Source organism: Acipenser ruthenus, chromosome 2 (genome assembly GCF_902713425.1).
Source record: "Acipenser ruthenus chromosome 2, fAciRut3.2 maternal haplotype, whole genome shotgun sequence".
Taxonomy (NCBI): Eukaryota; Metazoa; Chordata; class Actinopteri; order Acipenseriformes; family Acipenseridae; genus Acipenser; species Acipenser ruthenus.
In genome coordinates, this window is record NC_081190.1 from 45153467 (window position 1) to 45180066 (window position 26600).

At 37.9% G+C, this 26600-nt stretch overlaps 1 protein-coding gene across 2 annotated transcripts in view; it reads left to right on the plus strand.

Moving 5' to 3' along the window:
* The first annotated feature begins 10260 nt into the window (after positions 1 to 10260).
* The window catches only part of LOC117408633 (alpha/beta hydrolase domain-containing protein 17B), a 35876-nt gene continuing 19536 nt past the window's right edge, over positions 10261 to 26600 (plus strand). The window contains exons 1-2 of one of the 2 annotated variants that reach the window (XM_058996476.1): positions 10261 to 10363; positions 13466 to 13940. In XM_058996476.1, coding sequence (XP_058852459.1) covers positions 13474 to 13940 — 467 coding nt within the window. In that variant the 5' untranslated portion in view covers positions 10261 to 10363; positions 13466 to 13473. The other variant, XM_034905550.2, reaches the window with a different exon arrangement.

Sequence of the window (26600 nt, forward strand, 5' to 3'; positions counted from 1 at the left end):
ACCTCCTCCCACCAAACAGAGGGACGATGATGCGCCCGCATTCGTCTTTCCTGCCGATACACAAATAGAGGTCTGTACATAGGAACGAAGTGGATGAGGGTGTCTGCTGGAAAGAAAGCTCTAGATAAGAAAGCAATAGATGCACGATTCCTTTCCTGCAAACCCATTGCATGGGACTGAAGGACTTCTTCCCATACAAGACTTAATCTAGCCAGTGTTTGTCTGCGTCTTCTCCATCCAATCCATTTTTGTTGCAACTACGTTGTAAGTAGGCCTATGATTTTATATACCCTTATAACTAATTAGCAAATACACACAAATTATGTATGTATTATATTAACAGTGTTTGTGTAAGTTTCCACATTTTCTGCATAATTAATTTTAATATTTCAACAAAGTACCTGTGTTTGAAACCAACACATCATAAGTTGTTTTTAATATATTTGTTCCACATTAACGCATATTTGTGATTATTGAACGCATACTACTTTTGTTTAGCACATTAACAGTTATGCAGTTGGCTAAGACTAATATATATGGGTGTGTGAAAGGACATCAGTAGCCTAAGAAGCATAAGAAAAGCAGTAATGGGAATTGGTGAGTGCTGTCGGTTTTTGTACACATGATACTTCTACCATTTATAGAACAACTAATTCTAAACAATAATAGTAATAACTACACCGTGTAACAATTTTTTTTTTTTTTTTTGGTTCCTGGGTAGTAAGTGTTATTTCCTAATTGCTTATGCCTCAAAAGTATAGAAAATGGCTATTATTCCCCACAAACTTTGCTTTTGTGACCTGGACAGTGATATTTTGAAATTTACCTATTTTCCAGAACATTCCAGATAGATTAAGTGCTGAGTAAACTTGGAGTAACTTCTAGAACTTTCTAGAACTTTCCAGTAATATAAATAGTAGTATAAATACAGGGGCCTTAAGCCCACCAGGTCAGTTTAGTTCCAGCTGCCTAAGTGGATACATACCTGCATTTTTCTGAGATGGCATCAAGAGGCTGCAAGCATCCGGCAGACGCATTTTGCTATGTCTGCGGCCAATTTATCAAGACAAGAGCGAAAAAGTACTCCGTGGAAGCATCTGCTAAGATGTGTGAGGCCTACAAGGCATATTTCGGCATGCCTGTCGGGGATCAAGACAAACCCTGGGCACCTCATCACCTGCGAGCACTGCAAAAAAACCTCTGGAAGGTATGGACAATTGTTGCTCGGAATTTTATGTTATAAAATTTATTAAAATTTTTAAAATTGTAAAAGTTTTTAATTTTAAACTGTTTTACAATTTTCAATGTTGTTGAAAAAATATATCATATATGAAAAATGTTGCGAGAATCTCTTACACATTAGTCATGGGTGAAATAAATGTATTTTTGTAGGATGGTACAGAGGGGAAAAGAGAGCCATGAAGTTCGCTATCCCAAGAATTTGGCGGGAACCCACTGACCACTCAAGCAACTGCTACTTCTGCATGGTGGACCCTTCCAAACGTCGGACTGGCAAGAATGCACCTGCTATCATGTATCCGGACCTTCCTTCATTCATCGCCCCGGTGCCACACTGCCATGAGCTCCCCGTACCCACTCCTCCGGAGAGAGAGCAGCCGTCTTTAGAAGAGAGCAGCAAGTCAGAGAGCGAGGAAGACGTTGTAGATCCAGATGACAATTTCAGAGGTGGAGCTGAGGAGAGAAACCCATACTACCCCAACCAAAAAGACCTCAACGACTTGATTAGAGATCTTGGTCTCACCAAGTCCAATGCCGAGCTTTTGACGTCTAGGCTCAAGCAGTGGAACTTGTTGGATGAAAGTGTGCAAGTCGCAGATCAGAGGAAGCGTCACCAACCTTTTTCCAGCTTCTTCACCCGTCAAGATGGGTTCTGCTTCTGCCACAATGTGACCAGTCTGTTCGAGGCAATCGGAATCGCCTGTAACCAGAATGAGTGGCGCCTCTTCATTGACAGCTCATCCAGGAGCCTCAAAGCCGTGCTGCTCCATAATGGTAACAAGTACCCGTCTCTTCCCCTGGCTCAATCGGTGCACCTCAAAGAGGATTACAACAGCATCAAGACCTTGCTGGACGCCTTGAAGTATGATGAGTACGGCTGGGAGGTCATAGCAGACTTCAAAATGGTGGCATTCCTGATGGGTCTCCAAGGCGGTTTTACCAAGTTTCCCTGCTATCTTTGCGTTTGGGACAGCAGGGACACCAAGGCGCACTACCACAGGCGGGACTGGCCACAGCGGACAGAGTTCTCTGTGGGGAGGAACAACGTCAAGTGGGAGCCACTGGTGGACCCCTGGAAGGTGCTGATGCCACCACTGCACATCAAATTGGGCCTTATGAAACAATTTGTCAGAGCTCTAGATAAGGAGTCGGCAGCCTTCAAGTACCTTCAAGACTTCTTCCCTAAGCTGTCTGAGGCAAAGGTCAAAGCCGGTGTCTTCGTCGGACCACAGATAAAGAAGATCCTGGAGTGCAATGAATTCCCCAAGAAGCTCACTAGTAAGGAGAAAGCGGCTTGGAACAGCTTTGTCGCAGTGGTTCGGGGCTTCCTGGGCAATCACAAGGCCGAAAACTATGTGGAGCTGGTTGAGACTCTGGTGAAGAACTACGGCACAATGGGCTGTAGGATGTCCCTCAAAGTCCATATCCTTGATGCTCATCTTGATAAATTCAAGGAGAACATGGGAGCGTACTCGGAGGAGCAAGGCGAGCGCTTCTACCAGGATATACTGGACTTTGAACGCCGCTACCAAGGACAGTATAACGAGAACATGATGGGAGACTACATTTGGGGGCTGATTCGTGAAAGTGATTTACAGTATAATCGTAAATCTCGAAAAACTACTCACTTCTAAATCTTTTGTAGTCATTTTTGTATTACTTTAGTATAAATACATGTTAATTTGGATTCATATGTTGTTTTTTTCTGACTTTATGTGAACGAAAACACACAAATTCGCCCGTTTTCTCATTGGAAATAGGTAAATTTCAAAATATCACTGTCCTGGTCACAAAAGCAAAGTTTGTGGGGAATAATAGCCATTTTCTATACTTCTGAGGCATAAGCAATTAGGAAATAACACTTACTACCCAGGAACAAAAATTGTGTTACATAGTGCTATTATTATTTTCTTCTTCTTGGCAGCATGAATCGTTTTAACTGCAAGCCTTTTGCATTCTAGACAGATGGGGGGGGGGGGGTAACCTTCTCTTCATCTCTGCCTAGCGCATAAAGCCTCATGTAAACCCCTATGCATTATTTATACGATATACGATATCCTATAACGGAAATGACATAGACAAGTGGGCGGGTGTTGGTTGTGGAAAGACATAAATCAGATCTCCGATTGGATGAACATTTACTCAGTTACTGTGATCCTGGACCGTGGAAGCTGTCGTCTTTGTACACTTTTGGGTCTCTCTCTCTCTCTCTCTCTCTCTCTCTCTCTCTCTCTCTACATTTTTTTCTTTCTATAAAAATATAGAATCACGTATTTTTAAAAAAAAATATTATTACAGTAGTAAAGGTGGGACTGAACAATGGAGCATACAAAATAGTAGCCTGCATTATAAAATTGTAAAAAGCACTGAGCTTCCACACCACTACTACAGTCTATGTACAGCAGCTATTTTATAGATATGAGTGATTACATAATGGTGTAACTGTATGAGGGATTCTGTCTTCCTTTTAAGAATTTAAATATTCCTGTGTGTAAACTTTTGGACGAGCAGCGTATAAGTAGAGTGTAGGCTGAACTTGGGCAAAGCAGAGAGGAGTTGCCCTTCGATTCCTCCTAATTATGAAAAGCTGTTTTAATAACGCAGTTAGATTTATTTTTTAACATGAATACAACTGTCCACGTTTGTTAATCTTTGTGACATTTTATAGAAGTGTTGTTTTAATACTAAAAAATATAACTTTTTTTCTAGATTAGGATGTATTGTCCATTTTAAAGGACTTCATAAAACATTTTTTATTAGTATTACAGCTCCCGAGTCTCAAGACCTTAGGTAATGAAAATACATATTCCCCTACTGAAGTGCACATGTCAAAGCACATTCACCATGTAAAAACATGGAACAATGTGGATGGAGACATTTGCGGAACCCCGGTCACGTTAAATTTGACTTGACTGTTCCGTTTACAAAGCGGGGTGTTCACTGGGAGGACCCTACCATCACAGCAAACAGTGCTATAAATACTGTATAATCAAAAGCTTTCATGGTAACCTACCTGGACAGTTGTATTCATGTTAAAAAATAAATCTAACTGCGTTATTAAAACAGCTTTTCATAATTAGGAGGAATCGAAGGGCAACTCCTCTCTGCATCACTCATATCTATAAAATAGCTGCTGTACATAGACTGTAGTAGTGGTGTGGAAGCTCAGTGCTTTTTACAATTTTATAATGCAGGCTACTATTTTGTATGCTCCATTGTTCAGTCCCACCTTTACTATGGTAATAATATATATTTTTTTAAATACGTGATTCTATATTTTTATAGAAAGAAAATGTGGAGAGAGAGAGAGAGAGAGAGAGAGAGAGAGAGAGAGAGAGAGAGAGAGAGAGAGAGAGAGAGAGAGAGAGAGACCCAAAAGTGTACAAAGACGACAGCTTCCACGGTCCAGGATCACAGTTTTGGTGCTGTTTTTTTAAGATGTAAGCCTTTTTTTGTGTTTGTACACAAAAAAGATGTAAGCGTTTTTTTGTGTTTGTACACAAATTTTAAGATGTAAGCGTTTTTTTGTGTTTGTACACAAATTTTAAGATGTAAGCGTTTTTTTGTGTTTGTACACAAATTTTAAGATGTAAGCGTTTTTTTGTGTTTGTACACAAATTTTAAGATGTAAGCGTTTTTTTGTGTTTGTACACAAATTTTAAGATGTAAGCGGTTTTTTGTGTTTGTACACAAATAAGATGCAAACGTTTGTTTTTGTATTTGCAGTTGTTTTTTTAATTGCAGGTAAGCTTTTTTTTTAATTGCAGGTACACATTTTTTTGTTTGTCTGTATTTTTTTATTTGCTTGTGTCTTGCACTTCAGGGCCACCGTAGTTTGGGGATGTTTTGCTGCATCAGGACCTGGATGCCTTGCCATCATTGAAGGAACCATGAATTCTGCTCTGTATCAGAGAATTCTACAGGAGAATGTCAGGCCATCCGTCCGTGAGCTGAAGCTGAAGCTGAAGCGCTGCTGGGTCATGCAGCAAGACAATGATCCGAAACACACAAGCAAGTCTACATCAGAATGGTTGAAGAACAAGAAATTAAAAGTTTTGGAATGGCCTAGTCAAAGTCCAAACCTAAACCCCATTGAGATGTTGTGGCAGGACCTGAAACGAGCAGTTCATGCTCGAAAACCCACAAATGTCACTGAGTTGAAGCAGTTCTGCATGGAGGAGTGGGCCAAAATTCCTCCACGGCGCAGAAAGACTAATCAATAACTACAGGAAGCGTTTGGTTGGATTTATTGCTGCTAAAGGTGGCGTAACCAGTTACTGAGTCTAAGGGGGCGATTACTTTTTCACACAGGGGCATTGGGTGTTGCATAACTTTCTTTTATAAATAAATATGTATCACATTTTTGTGTTATTTGTTCACTCAGGGTCCCTTTTATCTAATATTAGGTTTTGGTTGAAGATCTGATAACATTCAGTGTCAAAAATATGCAAAAATGCAGAACATCAGACAGGGAGTAAATACTTTTTCACTGTATATATATATAGTTTGAGAAAAAGGAAAACTGCTGAGTACCAAAATGATCAATAAGAAAAAAAAAGAGAAAAGGATATTTCAGGTACTTAAAAAGTGTGCGTACCTAAATTCAACGGTACTGTTGAGCGTTGACTCAACAAAAACGTCACTATTGTCACAACACTTCCGGGTATTTAGGAACGCTTCGTTGCATTCCTAAACTAAACGGATTGAGATCTGGTGACCGGGCAGGCCACTGCAGTAAGCTGAATTCACTGTCATGTTCGTGGAACCATTCCTGGACAATCCTAGCCTTGTGGCATGGGGCATTATCCTGCTGAAAAAATCCATTAGCAGATGGATACACTGCTGCCATGAAGGGATGCACTTGATTGGCAATGATGTTCAGATATCCTGTGGTTTTCAAACGTTGCTCCACTTTTATCAAGGGGCCCAATGTGTGCCATGAAAACACACCCCACACCATCACACCACCACCAGCAGCCTTCAATGTTGACACGTGGCATGATGGATGCATGTACTCATGTGGTTTTCTCCATACCCTAGTCCTCCCATCAGCGTGAAACAGCAGGAACCGGGATTCATCAGACCAGGCAATGTTTTTCCAATCCTCCAGTGTCCAATGTTTTCGTTCCTTAGCCCACTGCAACCGCAGTTTCTTGTGTTTTGCTGAAAGAAGTGGAACTCTGTTAGGTCGTCAGTGTGGTCATTTCTGTTAAAATGTCTGGCGACAGGAAAGGTAGAGGTGTTAATTCATATACTTCTCAGATGTTCCACGAAGCGATCAGCCAAGCGTTGTTTTGTTTCACCAATATATAGCTTGTTACATTTGATGCAGTCAATGCAATATACTATTCCTTTACTAATGCAAGTAAAAGTATCATGGATAGTAAATGAGGATTTTGCTCCCTTTACTGTGTTGCTGTGAATGTATTTACAAGTAGCACAGCGTGACCTACTGCATAGAAACGTACCCTTAAGACTGTCCAGATTGGGTCGAATGTTACTGTGGACCAGATGCTCTCTTAGATTTTTGTCTCTTCTGTATGACATTAGAGGAGAGTTATTGAAAATAGGAGCTGTAGAAGGATCATCTTGAAGAATGCTAAAATTTCTTTGTATGATGTGTTGTACTTTTTTGGTCATAGGATGATAAGTAAGAAGAAGGGGAATACGATTGTTGGTATTCTGTGTTTTGGTTTTGTACAAGGCATCCTTTCTGTTTATTGTCGATACACTTAACTGAGCTTCTCTAAGTATAGTGTCTGGAAAACCACAGTTTCTGAAAAATGCACAGATGTCATTTGTTTTATTCAAAAAATCACTATCATCACTGCAAATGCGTCTCAGTCTTAGTAATTGGGAGTATGGAATGGAGTTGCGACAAGCTTTGGGATGTGAGGAGTCGTATCTTAGATATGAATGAGAGTCTGTTTCTTTGTAGAAAATTGTAGTATTGAATTAGAAACCGTGATGGTAATGTCTAAGAAAGAAATTTGTTTAGAAATGTTCCATGTATACTTTAGAGCAATAAAATGTATGAAATCCATTAAATCTTCATTAGTGTTATCTGAGATGCCAAATATGTTGTCAATGTATCTAAGATATAAAATTGGTGTATGTCCCTTGTACAGTTGAAAAACTTTATTTTCAATCCGCCCCATTTTTGTTCCCATACTGACACCTCTAACTTGTTTATAAAAGTCTCCATTAAAGGAGAACAATTCAAAGAAAGGACGAGTTGGGCTAGTTGCAAAAGAATATCGGTTGCAGGTTCTTTTACTGTCCGTTTATCAAGGAAGTATTTTAGTGCTTGTAAACCGTCACTGTTGGGGATAACTGTGTAGAGGCATTTGACATCCATTGAGAAGAGAGTCATATTTTCACTGTTACCATTTAAAGAAAAATGATCTATTAGTTGCAAAAAATGGTTAGAGTCTTTAACGTATGAAGGTAGAGATTCCACAATGGGTCTGAAGACATCATCAAGAAACTTGGAAATTATTTCAGTGGGGCAGGAACATGCTGATACAATAGGACAGCCTGGGTTGGTAGGCTTATGAATTTTAGGAAGTAAATAAAAACGGCTACAGCGAGGGTCTTCAACAGTAAGATTAGACGCAGATTTTGGTAATAAGTTATTCTGGATGGCAGAATGGATAGTAGATGTGACTGTAGTTTGTAACAGTTGGGTAAGATCATTTGGGACATTCGTGTAGAAGTTAGTGTCAGAAAGTTGTTTAGATGCTTCTTCTATATATAGATCCTTTTTCCAAACTACTACAACTCCTCCTTTGTCAGCAGGTTTTATATGATGTCATTACGTTTCTGTATATTCTGTAAGGCGTGATATTCATCTGTTGTCAAGTTTAAACGATTAGTGTGTTGTTGAAAATTAATTTGACTTATTTCTCGTTCACATTTATCAATAGAAATCTAAGGCTTGAAATGCTCCGGAGGCTGGTGTCCAAGTAGAGTGCTTTTGTTTGTATTGATGGAAAATATCTAAGGAATCAGAAGCTGTGTTGGAGGATTGTGAAGCACCTAATTCATTTGTATCTGTGTCTGCAGGAAAATGGGCATGTAAACGCATGCGGCGAAAGAAATGCTGTGTGTCATTGATGACTGCAAATGTGTCAGTGGATTTTTTTATAGGTACAAATGTGAGACCTTTGGATAAAACAGAGTGTTCAGCAGTAGTAAGTGCCAAATTTTCTGGGATTGTAACAACAGTTTTATGTGGTCTTTGCTGTATTATATTTTGATAATTAATGGTAGTCTTTAATGTCTTATAGTCTTCCTTGAGCTTATCCATTTTTTTGCTTTATTTTCATGAAATCATAGATATCTGCATTTAAATTGTGAATAAGGCGACAAGCTTGGTAGTATAAATCATTATTATTTAACATATCTTTCAAGCATGTCTTGGAAATTATCATATGGTCAAGTTTTTGTATTTTATATTGATAATTTTTGATAGTATGCCTCATGATACTTTTACTACATTTAAATAAAGTAGATTGCACTTGCCTGTAATATCCTCTATGGTTGTCACTTGAATGGAAATTCATTCTGAAGCCTTTAGGAAAGAGGTTTACTTTTAAACAGTTCTTAATGAAATGAATATGGTTGGTAAATCTTGTCTTGCTCCATGTTGATCTTGCAAGTTTGATATAAGTTGGAGATATTCTTGGGTTAAAAAAACTGGTAAATCTTGTTAGTTCTTGGAAGCACTGTGATGTTATTTTTCGTATAGAAGTCATAGTTCTTAAGTAGCAGTAAAAATATATGTAAAGTTTGAGAAAAAGGAAAACTGCTGTGTACCAAAATGATCAATAAGAAAAAAAGAAAAAAAAGAGAAAAGGTTATTTCAGGTACTTAAAAAGGTAGAATAATTGATTACAAATCAATTATCAGGACGTTTCGGACTACAAGTCCTTCATCGGCTGAATACAAAAAAACAGTGCTTTATGAAGTTGATAAAAAACAAACAAGTTTTAAACAAAATTCCAGAATGCTGATGATGTTGATGATGTTTATGATGATGATGATGACCTCAGAATAGAATGTTCATTCCTAATGGCTCCAGTGCCTAGTTTGAAAATAAGTGCACATTCCTATATATAATAAAAGAAAAACGAGACATTTTTTTTACAACTATTTAAACTGTCCCATTGAAGTAACAATAAGGTTGTTGGAATATAATAAAATATGCCATCAGAAGGTTGTGAAAATGTCATGTGGATGTCCTCACATGGTTGTAGGAATGTCACAATAACGTAATATTACAACGTCGCAGGAACATTCCAGCTTCCTTCATTTGAACGTTTTTAGAACGTTGTTTCGCTACGTTGCCACGACGAAACTCCAACGTGCTGGTGACGTTGCAGTGACGTCATTTTATTAGCTGGATGTTCGTAACCTTTCTTACGTTCTTATGGTCTTACAATAAGATGTCGTTCGCCTCCATTAACAAGGGGCAGCACTAGTTTTAGTGGTTACTTGCATTACGATTAGCAGGTCTCTAAGGATCTCTGCACCGTCACTGTGGTTCACAGCCGCAACCTGTCCCCCGAAGTGACTTTTCAAAGCTGCGCTGGGGCTGTGCACAACCTGCACAGATTTCTATGGGTGGAGTTGTGTGACGTCACCCAGCAGCCCTCGAAGAACGCGCATCTCTGCGATTCTGTGCAGAACTCCGCAGTCTGCAATAAGAACACGAACAATTATTTCACCAACCTAACTATATAGTTTTTTTCATTGGTTCGCTTTGATTAATGTTTTGCCAACAGTAACAATCTGATTGGCTCGCATTTTGTGAGCGTGCCTGAGAGGCTTGAGCATTATGTCATTGAACTGAGAAGAGTCGCCTTACTTCAAAGCTATTGGTCTGTACTTTGACAAAGTAATTTCCTATTTGATACTTTCTGTGCCACTCTAGATATCTGTCAACTCGACTGCATCATTCGGCTGTTGTCAACCCAGCTCCTCCTCCTTTTTCTTGGTCTTGATTTTTATTGGAACTTTTTTCCGGCCGTCATTTTTTGCTTTCCTTTCTATTGGTTGAAATGACTTTCAATCTCTCCTGTACCCTCCCTGGCCGTGAAAACAGAAGGCAGTAATTAATACGGTAGGTTATTGACTAGCAGGTTCAAGCGATGTAGTGAGTCTGACTGGAGGGGTTGGGTTTAGGTTAACAGGATTAAAGGCTCAAAGGCTCTTTGTCACTCCTCGAATATTTTAGCCAAGAAAACTGACCCACATGTTAACTCGATTATTTTATATAGCGGGACAGAGCCGAGTTTGGGTTTTTCAGGAACAGCAGTTGGTTGTTTGTAATGTTAGTCAGCAGATCGAGCGAAAGGACATAGTGGACTCCAGACATCATATGTTTTTGTGATTATTGCACCTTATTTTTATCTGTACCACTTCAACCTTCAACTGCTGGACTTCCGGGTTCGTACAACTTTCTTTATTGTTATATTACTTTATTGTTGTTTAGCAAAAACATGGGAAATGAGAATGTTCGGTATCCACAAGTAACTGGAAATAGTGATCTGTTGTTTCTCCCTGTGGATATATCCAGACAGTTAGTTACCCTCATTCTAATTTAGAAATATATAAATCTCCGCAAGGCAGATGCTATGCAATCTCACATATGACTAGATTGCGGTTTTGGTGTTTTCAGTCTTACCAAGTGTCTCGAGGTGTTGGTCATTTTCAACATCGGAGTCATATGGCGGTTTATATTGCACAAATTTATATATATATAGATAGATAGATAGATAATTTGTGCAGTGCCGGTACCTTTTGAAAATGAAACTAAAGCTTTTAAAAGTATGTGTGTACATATACAAGTACTGGGCCTTTTGTGGTCAGGCTACACAGTCACACACAGTCACATTCCCTGTGGTCCATATATTAATAAACTGATTTGGAAATCACACTGATGTGATTTTGAAAGAATGGAGTGTATGGGTTTTGTATAAGCAAATAAATAGAGTGCTACCGTACATTTTACAACAAGCCCCTGTTAGTAATCGAATCAAAATGTATCATCAATCATTACTCAATTCACCAAATGGACGTGAGTGATGGTGCCCAAGGCAGTTGATGTATTTTGAGGTTTACAGCAGAAGGTGCTGCAAAACCTTCTACAATGAAAGTGCATAATATAACTGGAATGAAAGAGTAATCAGAAGCCGTCAAAAATTGTATTTAAGACCAGATTCTTACTGGACGGGGATAAAGATGAGGTTGAGGTGGGGGGAGGGTAGGTGATGTTGGTGCTGTCCCAGACTTTTGGCAAACCACATAATGTAATTTGTTTTTGAGCTACTGTAAAAGTAGTTCATCCCAATAGTGTCAAAGCAGTGGATCCTGTGTTAATGAGCTGTGGTTACAAATGTAGCTTGGACTGCAGTTAAAACAACAATAAAATACATAGATGTTTATGTATCAGATGTGATGAACATCACAGAGGATATGATACTAGGCAAAGATATACAGTGTCTTGTTTCCGGTTCTTGAATAAGGTCCTTAATCTTGGCACATTGATATTGACTGGAGCCATTCCAGGTACACAACATGGCGTGAGCAGTTAACACTGATCCCTGTGAGCTGCAAAGCGATATCTAATCCATCCATATATCTCCCTCTGTACAGGATCATTAAAAGTACACATATTGTAAACCATCTAGTTTTCTTGTTATACAATATAGTCTTTATGCAGAGGAAAAGTTAATTAAAAGTTTGTACATAAAATGCGTCAAACAGCAGCCATATTTTGTTTTCATCAGATGCCTTGCATCCATTTACCAACTGGTGCTAAACTTATTAAACCCATCTTGCAAGTCTTTTCTATTCACAGGTAGTACAGTAATATATGATCTTTGTATTCAGAATGGGTGGGACTTGGGAAATAGCACCTGCTTCTCAAAGACCAAAAAATAATAATAAAAAAAAACAGACATAAAATGGTATATGGCAATTTGGTAATCAAAAAAACAATTTATTTTACACTCGCTGCTGTTCTTCCATTTATTGCATTCAGTTATTTTTGGTATTTATTTATTTATTGTGGTTTAGATTTAGATGTATTGAGTACAGTATTACAACAATATGTTTTGTCACAAGGATGAAAAGATGATTAAAAGCTGAAATGTGAAACATTTATTCTACCAACAGTAGTTGTATCCCTTTGCTGTACTTTTCTATTGTCATGATGTGGGACTTTGCTTCCTTGTGCATGCAGTACATGTGTTTCTGTAGAACATCAAAGAAGGGCGAGACAGTGCTTAATTTGTGTAATGTACAGCTGCTTGCTAATGCTGAGTGGCACACATTACTAGGGATGTGAATTTTGGAACATTTATATGAATGTTTAAATGCTATATATGAATGTGGAAATACTTCACTTCTGGAAAAGGGAGTTACCAGGTATAAAATAGCAAAAGATTCTGGAAATGCTTTTACCGCCATCAGTATCTCCATCCACAGTAATTTCTTAATGTTTTTGTTTCAAATGGTGAAGCATTGAACTTGTGCTTTTTGTGGTACCCCAATTTTGTTTGCCATAATTTACATACCACGGTTTTCTCGTCTGGTTCCTTAAAATACTTCCAAACGTTGCCTCACCTCGTTCCTTTGTTTAGAGATGCCATTTTATTAAAAAAATATAACAAACTTCAGAAAAAAAACAAAAAAACACTTGTCATTAACTCTCTTACCACGTGGACTGGATAGGATACCATACCATGCCTACTACAGCATGAACACAGAGTGCACCACTGAAGCGCCAGATCGACGAGGATTAAACTAGCACCAGTGTGAATCTTTCTGTTGCACCAGTTAGAAAAACTACTTTGAGGCAATTGCCAAACCTCTTCTTTTTTAAAATATCCACCCTTACTCTGGCACCACCTCAGTCAGATATGTGGCCCACTGCATATGATAAATTACTAAAATAAATATGCATTTGATGAAATTTGTCACGTGAACGGTTATATGTCTAGCATATTGTTAAACGTTTGACCACTTATACATTTTAAGCGTTTAAAATTCCCATCTCTAATATTTACTTCATTTACTGTGTTGTGTAGAGAATTTGGGGCTTTTATAAGCTTCAGCGCACCAGCAACATAGCTTATGGGCTGTCTGATAATGTAATTTGATATTATTAGAGCTTTATATAGTAGATTGACTCTTTCCATTTTTTTTTTTTGTATTCCAGAACAGAAAATGAATAACCTTTCCTTTAGTGAGCTGTGTTGCCTGTTTTGCTGCCCTCCGTGTCCTAGCAAAATTGCCTCAAAACTCGCTTTCCTGCCCCCCGACCCTACGTACACCCTGATCTGTGATGAGAGCGGCAGCCGGTGGACTCTGCACCTCTCGGAACGAGCAGACTGGCAGTACTCAGCCAGGGAAAAGGATGCCATTGAGTGCTTCATGACCAGGACCAGTCGAGGAAACAGAGTAGCCTGTATGTTTGTTCGCTGTTCCCCAAATGCCAAGTTTACCCTGCTCTTCTCCCACGGGAATGCTGTGGACTTGGGTCAGATGAGCAGCTTTTACATCGGACTTGGCTCTCGAATAAACTGCAATGTCTTCTCCTACGATTATTCTGGGTATGGAGCAAGTTCTGGGAAGCCATCAGAGAAAAACCTCTATGCAGACATTGATGCTGCCTGGCAGGCACTCAGGACACGGTAAGGAGACATTTCAGTCTGTCTAATAGTAACCTGACCCTATGTTCGTTGCTCAGGGGACTTAAGTAATTGACTCTTTTAAGCCCCCACATTCATACATCTCTTGGAGACCCCCCGCCCCCACCCCCATTTAATTCCCAGTAGAAGTGAATTTGCTATTGCAATAGTTTCCCGACAGTGTCATTTGACCATGAGCTTTAATGGTTTACATCAAGTTTTAGTAATTATTCACTTTGGCATGGGGAAATTACTGTGGTATAACCATGCCCATTTTCAAAAGTGTTGAGTATCTCTGTTTTACACACAATACTACTTAAAAGCATTTTCTTTTTATTTTTTACTTAGTTATTTTCCATTGTGCACTCTATCAGAATAAACTGACCATGACAGCCTAGTTTGTTTAAATTCTCCAAGCATAGTACAGTAGCTATTATCACATGCCTCCCCCTATATAAACTTGTTACTCACTAAGTGACTGAAAAAAACTGTCATGATCCTGTAACAGTTTAGTAGAATTAGTGAGGCTCAGAAGTACAGCAGGCTTTCTTTTCTTTTTTTTAATCTCCAAAAGAAACCTTTATTGTAATTAACAATTTAGTCATAAAGAACATTTTCAAGCTGTTATTAAATCCAATTTTCAAAATGGGCTGCTGGGAACCTTCTAATTACTACACAGCTGTATTTTACTGTATTCTACCCCTTAGACTGAATACGTTGTCAGCTGATCTATAGTCTGGTGTACTGTAACTTGAATCTTTAATATTCTGATGGGAAACTGCAGTGCCACTCTGTCATGTGAGCAAGCAAGAGGCATATGTTATGAGGAGTTTTCTGTTTTAGCAGTAGGGTTTAGGAGCTCAGTACAAATTGCAAGTCTGCCTTTGTGTTTGTGTTTTAAACAGCTATTGTTGGGGTTTTGTAAAACCGAGCAGTGCTTAGATTTTTAATAAGTAGATGCCTGATACAAGTGAAAAGATTATTTGAATTATTTGTTAAAATAGTCTCAATACTAAAAAATGTAAACTAAAAGGGATTTTATACGTCAAGAGATTCGTGTTTAATGATGTAGCAGATTAACGCTAATAATGTAATGTTTTACTACTCTGAATAAAAAAAAAAAAAGTGTTTTCTTATAAAGCTGTGCTGTACTGTACAGTATACAGGACAAGTATGTACATTTTGTTCCTAACTCTTAACTTTTTAGTTAGGGTAAATCTTTTTCTACACTTTAAAAAAAAAAAAAAAAAAAAAAAAAAAAAGGATTACCGAGGTCTCAATTACTTAATTGGTCTAATTATTTGATTAACTGGATACATTTAATAGTTCTCTTCAGGCCTCAAAATGTTTCATAGGTAGTGTACCTTGAACCAAGTGCATTTTTAAAACAATGAACTGTAAGAGACCTTGGAAAATATTAAATATGTCAAATTCAACAAATAATTAGATAAATTATGTTAATTGAGAGCTTAAGTTGGAATGAAAACCAGAAGACTCTGCGGCCCTCGAGGACTGGAGTTTGACACACCTGGATAAGTGAGACTATATGGGCAGGTTATTCTCTGGAAACCTTATTTCCATTAGGTTCTATCAAGATCTATATAATCTGTTTCAATAGGAAACCAAACGGTTCTTAAAATGCAGTAACTATTCAGTACTTTAATGCACCATGGAGCCCTTCATGGTAATAATTATTTCACTAAAAGATATGTTTCTAGCATTCAGGTAATAGAGAAACAGAAAGTTGAGATGGTTAAATTAGTGGAGTATGAGAAATATTTTTTACAACTAGAGAGTAGGGAAACTTGCAGTACATGGTAATTCACAAAAAGTATTTGCTCAAGTAAAACTTATTTGGTTTTAGATAAGATGTATGCCAATCCTTTCTCGCTACACCTAAAGTCAGTAATGGTAAGATGGAACTCATTGCAACTGGCCCGGGTTGAACCACCCCCTGTAATTAAGTCAGTGCTGGAATCCATTTCTGTCTGCAAAATTTAATTTGTGACATTGTGCACATCATATTTAAAGGGGTAGTGTAAATCCCTATGCTGTTGGGGAATGTCCTGATAATTAATAGTCTTGTTGTTTTAACTTGCTGATTATTACATTACATGGTTTGCTGACTTTTCAGATAATCAGTTACTGTTCTGATACATAGAGAAGCACTACCCATCCATTGAGACCGCAGGAGAACAGGACAATATTGTATGTTGACAATGTCACAAAATGCATAACTACATTTTGCTTATAGGCTCTAATTTAAAGAGTATACACACATGCTCAGGCAGTACAAGTCAACAAATGACAGTGGCTAAGTCACCGCTAGGGGTTGTTTTTACAGTTATCCTCATCAGAGACATAAACACAGTAGTCCAGGTGTCATGTGCTTTCTGTTTAGTAAACAAGTATACTATATGCAGAACAAAAACACAACGGTATAGGCCTAATTAGAAACGTAAGTGTACTGATTCCATATAAATGAGTAGTGTCACTGTATTTAGTGTGTTTACTGTACAGTAGGTACTATTTTCACTATTCCCTATAGCTTTGTTAAACAGTGCTGATACTGTAACAGGCCTGTTTTTACTTTACACAAGACTTTTTCACAGTTTTTGTTTATCTGTTTACAATTTTTTTTTTTCAAGTTCACTTTTAGGTTGACGGAAGATATTATTTATAATATAGGTCTACTTCAGTAAACAGCTACTGTAATATGCATATCCAACAACTTTTAAGAACAATAATAAATTTTCTATAAAACATAACAAGAAACCTAAATTACAGTATGTGGAGTTAAATTCTAGATTATAAATGAGGTCAGTCACTCCCTGACTGGTCATGATCCAGTCAAAGAGGTCTAAGTACTGCACTGAAGCAGAAAGTGAAAGCGTTTGCGAGCTGGCTAATCCCTAATTTAACTAGTCATGACCACAATTACAACAACCCTTGCTGTAGCGCTTCCTGTAAATGAACTGTGCTGTAGAGCACAATAAATTTAATATCTACTGTATTTGTAAGTCTGGCGAAAGAATTATGCAAGGCTTTCCTTTGGTGAGAATAGTTTCTTGAGGAAGTGCAGCACTAAAAATGTACAGTTTATTTAGTAGGATATATATTTAATGGATTTTAGCAAAGGCTTTTGAGGATTTGCATGTGCAAAACACAGGCTACTGTAGAAATGGGATTCAGAAGGAACCAAATAATCACAGGTTGGGGATTAGAAGAGCGACAAGGAGCAGCTGTCTATACATATGTCACTTCATAAATGTGGCACAGTCTTGGATTTTATATGATAAAACTTTAGGCTTTTCAATCTAATGGCAAATTTACATTTTCCATAACTGTTGTTTAACATCAAGTTGCAGGTGGATTTTAAACAGCATTTGGAACTGTCAACCCTATTTTGATATTCAAACAAGATTTTTATAGACTGCTTTCATGGTATAGATTGGCATTTGAATCAAATTCTATATTTGTACATCTATATGAAACCGTGTGATGTTGTTTGACAACAGCGGTTGAAATGACAATCCTGGTATTGAAAGGGTTGCAGGTAGGGTGTCAAACTCAGTTCTTGGAGGGCCGCAGTGCCTTCTGGCTTTCGTTCCACCTGAGCTCTCAGTTACTTAATTGGTCTAATTAGTTGATTAATTGGACAAATACTCTCCAGGCCTCAGAATGTTTCATAGGTAGTGTACCTTGAATCAAGTGCATTTTTAAAACCATGAACTGTAAAAGGCCTTGAAAAAATATTAAATGTCCAATTGAACAAATAATTAGATCAATTAAGTTAATTGAGAGATTACATTGGAATGAAAACTAGAAGAAGTAGTATTCGGTTTCCTGAGTGGCTCACCTTGTAGAAGCGCAGCAGCTTGGTGTGCAGGGCGAGTCATACAGTGCAGGTTCAAGTCCTAGCATTCTGGACACACAAAACGATATAGGAAGAAAGTTGGCCATGCAAAAAACAAATACAAAGGGAAAAAGGAGAACTACCTGTATGCAAAAAGAAAAGAAAAAAACATACATGTAACAGCATAAAAAAATGTAAGAATGGATGGTATTTTTATATTGAAAATATGATGAGATGCTAGTAGAATGTATTCTTATAGTGGAATTATTTAGTGTTAGAATGCATTCTCATAGCTATTTGAATACCCACATTCTCCTTCATGGGAATGACAAATTACAATTCTTCTTGAAAACCTTGTTGGATGTTTGAGTAGAGCACACTGTTTGGCTTGGTTGTTTACAATTTATAATCCACATAATAAATCTTGAAAGCTTTTGAACTCCTTCACCCTTTGTGTTGCTCTTAGATGGATCACTCTATCTCATAATCATATTCTGTAAAGCCATAAATATTTGCGACCAAAATACTTGGCGAATCACACCCATAATACCTATTTTGCTCCAGAAATGCTGTGTGTATGTATTTCTAGTGGAATTTGATGTTTGTGTCAAACATGGTTGCAGTTTTTTTTTCATACGCAAAAAACACATAATAAAAGGCTTGCAAATATTTATGGCTTTACAGCATTTGGCATGTTACCAGATGTGTAATTTTAATGGAAAACAGACATTGAACCCGGATAGCTTCACAAGATATATCAAATATAAATGGTAATAAACCTATACAAAGAACATCTTTATTTTGAAACAGTATTAACTATCATTATTTATTAAAGTTAACAGTATACATTACCGTACGTAATTCTGCAAGAGCTTGAAAAATGAGCACAAACAAAAATAATTCCTCAAAAGTTATCAAATTGTAATGATACATATACTATTTTCACGTTCAAAGATACTATACCAAGTATATGTGCATAACATATTCTCAAGTACAATTTATGAAGGATTCAGTATTCACTGCTGTTTATTAGTATAAAAGCACTTAAAATTGTTGGATAAGACCCAGGCACCATACACACAAAGTGGTATTGTGCACATCAGTCATGAAGTGCTGTACCATTGCTGTGTGCCGTTCCAGTAAAGAGTTTAGGCGCCTTCCTGCTTTATATTCCATAAGGTTTTAAACAGAATCGACTGTTGGTATCTAAAGTCAGCAATCCATCCTGTTGGCAGGGGGCTTGGGAATTCCAAGCACTGTAGCGGCAATCAATTGATTTTTTATTTACAAGATTCTCTTGTGGATGAAATACAGTATGCTCCTCTGGCTTGCCACCAGCCACAGAGGAGAGTTCAGAAGCTACTTTCTAAACCTGATCTCCTCACTGACTGAGTAATCAGCAACCATTTTCACTTTATCTGATCACATCAAGGTTCTAAACTTGTGACTATAACCCAGTGGTCCTTCTACTTTGGATGTAGAAAAGGGTTTCTTGTTGATGTGAACACCAACAGGGAGTTGGTTAATACTCCTTTTTCGCTTCAGAGCAGGTCATCGTCTCCTGAGATCTGTATTTTGAACATTTGAGGGGGTGCAAGAGGTGGGTGTGGGTGAGGATCTGTATGTACATCACAGTGGAGCCTTCCCTGTGAAACAGTAACTAGTAACATCTACTGTATGAACTTGCACAAGTTTGAGTTGGCATTGATGCCACAGAAATATTCAAATTACTCTGAGATTTATTTGTACCTAAAGTAAAATTGTCATATTGTAGCAGATTCATTTTCTTTATTAGCACAAATATTTGACTACCTTACAGTTCCTATAGTGCTAATAGGGATCTGTGGTCTTCAGATCAGCTTAAATGAAGAATAGCTATGTATTTGTTTGTTTTATGTATGTGTTTTAAATCTGATTATCTGTGTAACCAACAACAAGCAAAGTGACTGGATCAGAAGCACTGTGAAGATCAAAGCTGCTTTCATTTGCTACAGAATTTCATCTGGGTTTAATAGCTTATATATATATATATATATATACAGTACTGTGCAAAAGTTTTAGGCAGGTGTGAAAAAATGCTGTAAAGTAAGAATGCTTTCAAAAATAGACATGTTAATAGATTATATTTATCAATTAACTAAATGCAAAGAAAAATCTAAATCAAATCCATATTTGGTGTGACCACCCTTTGCCTTCAAAACAGCATCAATTCTTCTAGGTACACTTGCACAAAGTCAGGGATTTTGTAGGCATATAGTCAGGTGTGTGATTAAACAATTATACCAAACAGGTGCTAATGATCATCAATTCAATATATAGGTTGAAACACAATCATTAACTGAAACAGAAACAGCTGTGTAGGAGGAATAAAACTGGATGAGGAACAGCCAAACTCAGCTAACAAGGTGAGGTTGCTGAAGACAGTTTACTGTCAAAAGTCATACACCATGGCAAGACTGAGCACAGCAACAAGACACAAGGTAGTTATACTGCATCAGCAAGGTCTCTCCCAGGCAGAAATTTCAAGGCAGACAGGGGTTTCCAGATGTGCTGTCCAAGCTCTTTTGAAGAAGCACAAAGAAACGGGCAACGTTGAGGACCGTAGACGCAGTGGTCGGCCAAGGAAACTTACTGCAGCAGATGAAAGACACATCATGCTTACTTCCCTTCGCAATCGGAAGATGTCCAGCAGTGCCATCAGCTCAGAATTGGCAGAAACAGTGGGACCCTGGTACACCCATCTACTGTCCGGAGCAGTCTGGTCAGAAGTGGCCTTCGTGGAAGACTTGCGGCCAAAAAGCCATACCTCCGACGTGGAAACAAGGCCAAGCGACTCAACTATGCACGAAAACACAGGAACTGGGGTGCAGAAAAATGGCAGCAGGTGCTCTGGACTGATGAGTCAAAATTTGAAATATTTGGCTGTAGCAGAGGCAGTTTGTTCGCTGAAGGGCTGGAGAGCGGTACACGAATGAGTGTCTGCAGGCAACAGTGAAGCATGGTGGAGGTTCCTTGCAAGTTTGGGGCTGCATTTCTGCAAATGGAGTTGGGGATTTGGTCAGAATTAATGGTCTCTTCAATGCTGAGAAGTACAGGCAGATACTTATCCATCATGCAATACCATCAGGGAGGCATCCGATTGTCCCCAAATTTATTCTGCAGCATGACAACGACCCCAAACATACAGCAAAAGTCATTAAGAACTATCTTCAGCGTAAAGAAGAACAAGGAGTCCTGGAAGTGATGGTATGGCCCCCACAGAGCCCTGATCTCAACATCATCGAGTCTGTGTGGGATTACATGAAGAGAGAGAAGCAACTGAGGCTGCCTAAATCCACAGAAGAACTGTGGTTAGTTCTCCAAGATGTTTGGGCCAACCTACCTGCCGAGTTCCTTCAAAAACTGTGTGCAAGTGTACCTAGAAGAATTGATGCTGTTTTGAAGGCAAAGGGTGGTCACACCAAATATTGATTTGATGTAGATTTTTCTTCTGTTCACTCACTTTGCATTTTGTTAATTGATAAATATAAACTATTAACATGTCTATTTTTGAAAGCATTCTTACTTTACAGCATTTTTTCACACCTGCCTGAAACTTTTGCACAGTACTGTATATAAAAAAATGTATGTGTATATATATATATATACAGTGTGTGTGTATGTGTGTGTGTATATATATATATATATATATATATATATATATGTATATATATATATATATGTATATATGTATATATATATATATATATATATATATATATATATATATATATATATATATATATATGTATATATATATATGTATATATATATATGTATATATATATATGTATATATGTATATATATATGTGTATATATATATGTATATATATATATATATATATATATATATGTATATATATGTGTGTATATATATATATATATATATATATATATATATATATATATATATAATGTTTTTTAGAGAGAGAGAGAGAGAAACATCAAAGAATCATAAGTTTTCAGTATGAAACGTGACACACTGTCAAAATGAAAACATTACAAAGTTAGTATCGGGTATGACCTCCCTGAGCATTAACACAATCCTGGCAGCGTTGATGCATAGACCTAATCAGCCTCTCGATAGACTGCTGTGGGATGTTCCGCCACTCTTCCTGTGCAGCTGCAGCCAGCTGGCGAAGGTTGGCTGGTTGCGGTTGTCTCCTGTGGATGGCACTGGTGATTTGGTCCCACAGATGTTGTATTGGACTCTGGTTAGGAGAAAAAGCTAGTCATGACCAAGACCTCAACATTGTTTTCTTGAAGTCATGCAATTGTAATCCTAGCACTGTGTGGTCTTGCATTGTCCTGCTGGAAAATTGACACTTCCGGATTGGCTTGCAGGAATGAAAAAACTGTTGCCTCAAGGACTTCGTCAATGTATCGCTGAGCAGTAAGGTTGCCCTCAATCTGCACTACAGGCATCCTTGTGTTTTAAAGGAGATTCCTCCCCACACCATCACACTTCCACCGCCCCACTGGTTGGCTTGAAGAACGCAACAGTCAGCATAATGCTTACCACGATGTCTCCACACACATTGTCTTCCGTCAAGTCTGTCAAGGGCAAAACGGCATTCATGTAGACGGTGAGCTACAGTCATTCTGCTGATGCGCGGGTTATTTCTTCCTGGAATTCCTCGTGATGTAGCCACTGCAGTTTGAAAAAGATTACACAGATGGATGTGACGGTCCTGGGCCGGTGTGGTGACCCTCTGCCTTCCAGGACGTAGCCTGTCCCACAAAGAGCTGGTTTCCTGGTTTCTGCAGACTAGTCTGCTGATTGTTGAAGCAGAACATCTCCAGGCAACTTCTCTCACAGACATACCGCCTTCAATCATACCAGTAGCAACTATTCGATCTTCATTACTCAAGCGGAGCATGGTCGTATCTTTCACTGTACTTGCGTTGATTAAAATCACGTCTTTTTGATTGGCTACTTATACAGATTACTAATTAACTCATTTTGGCAATTTTAACCCAACTCAAATACCAAAGCATCTGGCGTTTTTATGAAATCACATGTCTTGAGCTCAGTATTTTGTTATCCCAAGGAACAACACTACTGAAACAATCAACAAACCTATCTGCTCACTATTTAAAATGTAAATAACACTATGTATGTTCCCATTGAGCTATTGATGTAAAACGTAGACTGTTGCTTTTTTATTGTGCATATATATATATATATATATATTATATATATATATATATACTATAAAAATTATACACACAGGGTTCGACATTAACCATGGCCCGGCGGCCTGGGGCCGGTAGAGATCGCAGTTTGGCCGGTAGTTATGAAGCACCACAGGCCCGACTGGGCCGGTTACATTTAACTAGTATAATATATACACTGAGTGTACAAAACATTAGGAACATCTGCTCTTTCTATGAAATAGACTGACGAGGTGAATCCAGGTGAAAGCTATTATCCCTTATTGATGTAACCTGTTAAATCCACTTCAGTCAGTGTAGATGAAGGGGAGACAGGTTAAAGAAGGATTTTTAAGCCTTGACACAATTGAGACATGGATTGTGTATGTGTGCCATTCAGAGGGTAAATGGGCAAGACAAAAGATTTAAGTGCCTTTGAACGGGGTATGGTAGTAGGTGCCAGGCTCGCCGGTTTGAGTGTGTCAAGAACTGCAACGCTGCTAGGTTTTTCACTCTCAACAGTTTCCCGTGTGTATCAAGGATGGTCCACCACCCAAAGGACATCCAGCCAACGGCAGGCCAGTGGTCGAAAACGGCTCATTGATGAAAGAGGCCAAAGGAGGCTGACACGAATTGTGCAGAGCAACAGACGGGCTACAGTTAGTCAACTGACAGTCCAGTACAACATTGGTGCCACATGAGTACATGCATCCATCATGCCGCATGTCAACATTGCAGGCTGGTGGTGGTGGAGTGATGGTGTGGGGTGTGTTTTCATGCCACACATTGGGCCCCTTGATAAAAGTGGAGCAATGTTTGAATGCCACAGGATATATGAACATCATTGCTAATCGGGTGCATCCCTTCATGGCAGCAGTGTATCCATCTGCTAATGGATTTTTTCAGCAGGATAATGCCCCATGCCACAAGGCTAGGATTGTCCAGGAATGATTCCACAAACATGATGGTGAATTCAGTTTACTACAGTGGTCTACCCAGTCACAAGATCTCAATCCAATTGAGCATCTGTGGGATGAGATGTTGTCCTTTGCTGATGATGTCTTTCCCTTGGAGTTCCATGCCAACATCACCTTAGACACCGTTGCTCGTGAAACATCAGCAAGTTGAGCTGTCTTGGTCACTGAAGCTCCTGCCAAATGCGCCCCAACACTCGCCCCTCTTTCAAAGTCACTGAGGTCTCCTCTAGGCAACCAGGCCTGTCCAGCATTTTTATACATGACCCTAAGCATGCTGGGTTGTTATTTGCTTAATTAACGCATGAGCCACACCTGTGTGGAAGCTCTTGCTTTCAATATACTTGGTGTCCCTCATTTACCCAGGTGTTTCCATTTTTTTTGGTCTCACTTAAAAGACAGTTGTTCTACTGAGTTCCCCGAACTAACTTGCTTACCAGTATTCAATAATGCAAACTGTGCGTGCTCTGCTCTCCGTGCCACCACTTCAAGACATGAAGCTCTAGGAAAATGGGAAGTGAAGTCCTGCTTTTGTTACATTTCATAAAACTGCATCAACATAATTATTATAAAACTTAACTCGAGGCAAGTTAAATTTTTTTTTTTTTTTTTTTTAAACATATTTAATACATAATAAGTCTTTGAAACAGTTACTCATGCTTGGGGAAGCAGTCAGCAAGAAATCCTAAAATGGATTTTCACCAATACACGCAACCGTACACAGAAGGTCACATGAAACAGGTGTAACTTAGGATAGTGTTAAGTCCACTCAGTTCCGATACGTATCCTGGTCCATTTTTTTCCAGTTCCAGTTCAATATATATATTTTCAAGATACCTTAACCGTATGAAAGTAAATTGTGGCATTTAATTTGATATATGATATAGAAATGTTGCTTCTAGGCCTTTTAAAACATAACATTTACAAAGGAAAACAGTCCAAGTAATGCAACTCAGGCGGAATCAGAGTTTTAAAACCATTGCATACTAGCACATTTATTGAGTTTATCAATAAACTCAACCTAATTTGCTTAATATTACAGAAAGAAATGTATCTTAAAAGGCTTAGAGGTACTAAGTAATTTTTTGTTACTTTCAGTTAAAGGGTTGTTCACTAATGCGTTTAAAAAAAATAAAAATAAATAAATGTAAATGTTTCACACAGAACACATAAACCCTTTAACACTTAAACTTGGCACAATAAAATCTGAGTTGTTTGTCTAAATAAAATCCTCAGTGTAGTTAAAATGCGCAAACATACAGTAATACTAAGAGGTCAATTGTATTTTGAATAACCCTACTAATGTAAAAGCACTGGTATTGTAGCTGCTGTTTTATAAACACTTGCAAAATACCCCAGCAACACAAACCAACACTTTTTTTTATTAGTTATTTTAATTTTTTTACCAGCGTCATAATTGATCTTTTCACCCACTATGACAAAATCCAGAGACCATTTCTTAAAAATTCATTGAAAACAATGCAGTTACATCCTCAACCTCCTTAAGTCTGGAAATGTTGATTGTGCCTATTTCCAAAATTATGCTGCTGTGGTCTGGTCTGCCCATTTGTTTTTATGAATATATTGTTTAAAAAAGCAAAACGTTTTTAATCAAACTAACTCTAAAACATCTATCCAGCATGCAAATCCATATGTATTAAATTAATCAAACACGTCTAGAGCTGATTCACTCAATTTGGGAATTCTGGAAAACAAAGATGACCGTGCAACAGCTTCATTGATCATCTGTACCGCGGGCTGCCGTGCCAGTGGCTGTAGAAGGCTATGGGAATGTAAAAAAATAAATATAATTATTCAGGCTCCAGATGGTTGTTTTTTGTGTTATACAGTGCATCATTATGTTAAATTTTATGTGCTTTTTTCTTTAAGTTTATAAGCTTGTACATGAGTTTGGATTCGCAAGTGGTAGTTTGGATTTTAAAAACTAACAATTTTAGCAAAATATGGCTTTTCTCCAGTTTTTTTTTTCTAAAACAATTATTTTTTTTATACATAGTATAACTTTTAGATCAATATACATTAAACCAGACAACAAACACTAACCCCCTATTTTTTTTTTCTCTATCATTTAAGTTTTAAGCTTACTTAAATAAAAATCTATGATTGACCCACCAAAACAGTAATTTCTTATTGATACTTGGTAAGAAATAATAAGAGACCTTAAAATGATTTAAGTTGTTTTAGACAGTTCAGACATTTCTCAGTGCTGGCAGGATGCAGACTGTTTGTTTGTTTATTTCTCTCCCTGTCTACTCCATAGTTCTTGTGAACTCGACGAACGCAGGTACTCTTGATTTTACCTTCCATGCTGCTGACGCTCTTCTCTGTTGTCACGTGTTCCTCTCACTCGATCTTTCGGGGACAGAGCCTTTTCATGTCTAGCCCCAAGGCTGTGGAACGACCTCCCGAAGGTCATAAGGGATAGTGACTCTGTAACCACTTTTAAATCTAAGTTGAAAAGACATTTTTATTTAATGGCTTTTATTGTATGAAATTATGTTTTATTGTTTTTTTTTGTTTGTTATTGTTCATCACTTTGAGATGCACATGAAAGGCGATATATAAAATAGATTATTATTATTATTATTATTATTATTATTATTATTACTCATAGAGGC